General features: G+C 40.6%; 1 protein-coding gene across 1 annotated transcript; it reads left to right on the forward strand.

Annotated features, from left to right (window-relative positions):
- Positions 1-107: 107 nt before the first annotated feature.
- LOC104518883 (deoxycytidine kinase) lies at positions 108-4,865 on the forward strand (the record flags this gene model as incomplete). The annotated part of the gene is made up of 6 exons (XM_010166589.1): positions 108-223; positions 632-825; positions 1,098-1,245; positions 1,552-1,667; positions 3,209-3,308; positions 4,842-4,865. Coding segments are annotated over 6 exons (698 nt in total), but the record flags the coding sequence as incomplete, so codon positions are not given.
- Positions 4,866-5,483: the final 618 nt, after the last annotated feature.

The raw sequence follows: 5,483 nt of genomic DNA on the forward strand, positions 1-5,483 counted from the left end.
GCTGCCACTGCCCGCAGCCCCCCCGGGAAACCCCGCTCCCGCCCCGCTGAGACCAGCCTCATCCACACCCTGACTGAGCTTCACACATCTCCTGTCCTGTCCTGCAGCCGCGGGGAAGTCAACGTTTGTCAGGCTGCTGGAGAAACACAGCGATGAGTGGGAGATCATCCCCGAGCCCATCGCCAAGTGGTGCAACATCCAGACAGCGGGAGATGAATGCGAGGTAGGTCTGCTGGGTTTGGGGAGCTGGGGGAGAGAGATGGCTGCAGGAGGAACTGCAGCATCCAGAGTCATCCCTGCTATCACACCAGCTGGTCAGACACCCACAAATTGGCAAGGCTGCTTAGGAAGATATTATTGAATGGATATTCCAAATAACCACCCCTACACCACAGGAATCACATTAAAGTCTGAACTTCTGTGAACAACCTGTTCTAAAGAAGCTGTCATAAAGATTACCATCAGCTAAGAAACATCTTTTTTACTCCTATGCCTAAGCAGTTTTCCTAAAAAAATATATATGTATACAAGGCCATCAATTCTTACTTCAACATACCAGAATTCTGTACAGAGAAAAATGAATAAAGTCCTGCAAGTACACTGCTATTCGGTTTTCTCTCTTGTCCCCTAGGAACTTTCAACATCCCAGAAGAGTGGAGGAAATCTACTTCAAATGCTGTACGATAAACCCACAAGATGGGCTTACACATTTCAGACTTATGCTTGCTTGAGCCGAGTAAGAGCACAATTAAAACCTGTCTCAGCCAAGCTACATGAAGCAGAACACCCAGTGCAATTCTTTGAGAGATCCGTGTACAGTGACAGGTAATTACTCTCAAAACACAACAGGAATCCAAATGAACAGCTCTAGGTCTTCATGCTCAAAGACATGGAGCTGGGGAAACACTCTGTATTAAAGCAGTATCTGCAAGGAGCAGGTTTGATTCAACAGGCAAGAGCTGGGTGATATTAAGGGTACTTTATAGATAGATATCAGAGTAGGCAGCTATTTCTTTAGTATTCTGAGGTTAATGAGAAGTGGTTTAGTAATTCACTTTGGTCATTCCTAGCATGAAACTAAATGTCTTTCATTGCAGATACGTATTTGCTTCTAACCTGTTTGAGTCTGGAAACATTAATGAAACAGAGTGGGCTATTTATCAGGACTGGCACACCTGGCTTTTGAATCAGTTTGAATCAGATATAGAACTGGATGGCATAATCTACCTAAGAACCACACCTCAGGTACGTTCACTGAAGATTAAAATATTTCAGCTCCAACTTCAGTTTCCAGGAGCTTAGGAGGGTACAAGAACATTCATGGCATAGTAAGAACTACTGACATTTAGCTAAAGTGGCACAAGTCTGGGGGTCTGTTTTTTTAAAAAACAAAGTTATTCTAGAATTAACTAATTTATGTTCAGCCAAGCATTTAAAATTGATGCTTGCTAACGTCTAGCATTAGTCCTTCTGATTTAAGGAGGATCTACTTAGCTGATTTAGCGTTCAGTACACAATTAATGTCCAGGCTTGCACTTTTTCACCCCCCAGAAATGCATGGAAAGACTACAAACGAGGGGAAGAGAAGAAGAACAAGGAATTGAGCTCGAGTATTTGGAAAACCTTCACTATAAACACGAAGCCTGGCTTCATGAAAGGACTATGAGGTATGAACCCATTTTCTGTAGGCAAGTTTCACTTTACAGGCAAGGCTCTTTCCTACCTTATGCCAAAGTTGATTAGGGATAAAATGAAGGTTTAAGTCTAGCTTCACTCAGGCACAGACTTATCTTTAGACCCACTACAGGTTTCTTGGCACAGAGATGATTACTCTAGGTTATACACAGAGGGAAGGTCATCTGTTGGCAGGGAAGTAAAAATTGCCACGAGAAGGAACTTCATCTAATGTAAAAAGCCTTTGCTAAGCATTAGCTTCAACTAGAAACTCTAACTCCAGCAAGGACATGAATTTTGCTAACTGGAAGAAGTACCCAGGAATAGGAGGACAGAGTTGAAGTGGTGTTCAGTAGCTGATGACATAAGCCACCTCTTAAGCAGCTTCCAGTTCCAATGTAATGGAGGGCAAGGTCCCAACTACCTTTAAACTAGGATGACTGTATTTCAACAAGGTTTAAATATTAATCCTAGCTCCAAAATAAACAAAAATCAGGCTTTTTTTTGGCAGGCACTATTACATAGAAGAAACCCAGTCAGCAACTAAGTGATCTAGCTCTGCATACCTTCCCCCCAACTTCCTGACTGGCTCTTACTAGCTTTCCCACCTAAGGGATCTAAAGGTGAAAGCAGACTTTAGATTTTCCTGTAGAGAAGCCTGAAATACTCTCCTGAATGGGAAGCATAAGAATTCTAGGAAGAGTACGTTATCAGTCACATCTGCTTTCCCAAGTTTCACATAGGATGACCAAAATGCTTAGGGGACAAGAAAGCACTTTGTATTTTGGAACATTTACATTGTTTACTCATTCCAAACTTGTGAGCAAGCATTTCCTGTATTTTTCATAGGAACACTTCAGTCTGTGAACACAAGTTACAGTGCCATTCACCACACTTACTGCATTTTTAGAAATGTTTTTCACACCAGCTACTACTTTAAGAGACCAATACAGCCAGTTGCACAACTACTGCTCCCATCTGCTCCTAACTGTAGCCAAAGTTTCTCAGCCATTTTAAATAGCAGCTTTATAACCTGTTAAAGAGCTCATCCCCACTAAAGGAAGCATTAAAACTGCATCTTAGTAAATGGATTAGCAGTTAACGAGAAAGGGGTGTGGGAGACAGAGGGCAAGAACTGTTTGTAAAAAATACTCCCTCTTATCAAAATCACATTCCTGACAGTTTATTCCATAACAACAAGAATGAGGTAAAGGAAATGAAGGTAAGCAGCATAAACTATCTCCCCTCCCAACTTGGGCAATTATAATATATATTAAAAGGCTAGATTTGTGAAATACATTGAAGTTATGGTGATACAACACTGGCTGGGTTATACAAGAGCAATTAAGGACAGACTTGACTTGGGCTTTATACTTAAGTCATGGGCATCAGCATTAATATCTCAGGTGCATGTAGTAATCTGAGTAATGCTGCATCCTTGGGATGACTTGGAAAGCACCTGAAGAGCTAGCTTGTTTTACACAGTACTTTACACCATTTTTACTAGCATTTTCTTCCTTTTTTTTCCTTCCAGAGTTGACTTTGAGAACCTTAAAGAGATTCCCATTCTAGTTTTGGATGTTAATGAAGATTTTAAGAATGATAAGATTAAACAGGAATACCTGATTGATAAGGTAAGTATTAAATAATGATTCCTCATACTTGCTTTTCTTCTGCAGTAATAGCTTTAACTTAACAATTTACATTCTTAACATTTGTGATGAAATGCTTGTTTGGGGCTGGTACAATCAGTCTCCACAGACTGAGGAAGCTACATGGCTGCACAAAAGGCTTTTTGCTTTCCTTAAAATAATTTAACTGCACTTCCCAATTAAAGAGAAAACTGGGTGTTTTAAAGAGGGGCAGTTGCAGGGGATGAGAGTACCCATTAGCTGGAGCAGTCAGACTACTCTCCACCAAGTCTGTTCATTAAATAGTTCACAGAATGATACTGTCCAGCTCACATCAGCCATGATGTCCTTAGAAATAACCTGCAGTCACCTTAGAGCTGTTTAAGCCCCCTCACCTTCTAGGGATCTAGGCTCTTCCTGGACAGAGCACAACACATCTGATAAACAGAGATAAAAACCTTGTATACAGTTCTAAATGCATGAAGTGACACTTCTAAAGCAGAGTTGGGAAGGAGGATAAACAGCCATTTGAGGAAAGAAGGTGGTAATAAATAGGTTACTTGGGTCAAAAATGGTGTTTGTTAATTCCAAGGAAGGACAAGACTCAGGAAGTAAATACCTAAAAAAATTCTTCTGCTGCAGCCATGTGCTGTGTGCCTGGACCACAGCAAAAAACAAACCAAACAAAACAGCCTCCTGATACTTCAAGGCATGAGGCTCATTCCCAGCCCTCCAAGCAGAGCTGTAACATTACATATTTCACTCACTGGGACACTTTAACCAAGATTATTCTTGCAAGATAGAAAGAAGTGCTGTCCTATCAAACCATATACACAGCTTTCTCCATGTTGTTTTGGGTCATCAATTTGAGATTACTGAAGAATGGCTCCTCTAATCAAAACCTGATTTGCCCAATTAAATAGCCCAACATAAACTGGGGAGGGGAGCACAATGTTCAGTTATGGAGGCACTTGTTATTAAGTTATATCCTCATGGAAACCAGCAATTAACAGCTTAGAGTTATGAATTAGACTACACTCCTACATGCCTTTTTTTTTTTAGCTTGCCCCCACTGATACAGTGTTGTCTCCAAACTCCCTTCATCACCTAACATATGAAAAGGTCAGCTCTGCTTTCAGCTTGGGGCAGGGGGGCCAAGCTCCAGGCTGAAACTGCTGCTGGATATTAAGCTTAGTGTTCAACCAATTTCTCTCTTCTGAAGAAAGAGCTACCTAATGAAGGGAAACTTATTTTAGTTTAATGAGGCAACATTCTGTAAAGCATTCCAGAAGCTACCTTTCATAAGTACTTACTGGTTTTGAGTAAGTATGTTACTCAGTGCTACCTAGTAGTAACTTACAAATCTCGGGTTCACAGCCATCTGCTATACTGAAAAGCATTTTGGGTCATGAATTATATGCAGAGGCAGAACTGGAGACTGTGTAATAACAAACTTTTTGTTCTCCAAGAAAGAAAGGGAAAAGCTTAACAATTTAGCTTTAACACATCACATATATCTGCTTTTTGTTTTCACAGGTCAAGTCTTTCCTGACTTCTTAAGAAGATGAAGATTAACTTGAATAACAAGTCTTTGAAGTTCAGGAGTTAAACCTAACAATTATTGTGTTCTTCAACAATTTCCTTTAACTACAACTGTATAGCTTATGAAAGCAAGATTGAAATGCAAAGTATGTTTGCAGGGTTTGTTTTTTTCTTTTGTTGCTTCTCTGACCTGTGTGGGTTTTGATATAATTTTCTATATATTTAAAATTAACAAATAAAGGGTGCTTGGATAATGTACTTTGTGTACATTCTGTATTGTTTAATAAAGGTTTTGAAGTAACACTGACTAGTGACTGGCTTTAACAGAGGAGTTAACCAGTTATCAGCGCCTGACAAGCCGGGCAATAGCGATAGCAGGCGCTGGAGCAGGGTTGTTTTGCAATAACTGGCATCGTTCACCATTTTAAGACGAGACTGTTATGGCGTCCAGAAACCTTTCCTTTCAACTTCTGCTTTATCGAATGGCTCTTTTCCCAGGATTTACGCTACTTAAGGATGGAGGTTACTGTAGTCACAAGAGTTACACCTGCAATAAACTGTAATTTAACCACATCTTGTTTACCACCCACCCCCCCGCGCACCGAGAAAACGAATTCCCCCCCCTACTCCCGCCTC

This window comes from Antrostomus carolinensis, unplaced genomic scaffold (genome assembly GCF_000700745.2).
Source record: "Antrostomus carolinensis isolate BGI_N321 unplaced genomic scaffold, ASM70074v2 scaffold49434, whole genome shotgun sequence".
Taxonomy (NCBI): Eukaryota; Metazoa; Chordata; class Aves; order Caprimulgiformes; family Caprimulgidae; genus Antrostomus; species Antrostomus carolinensis.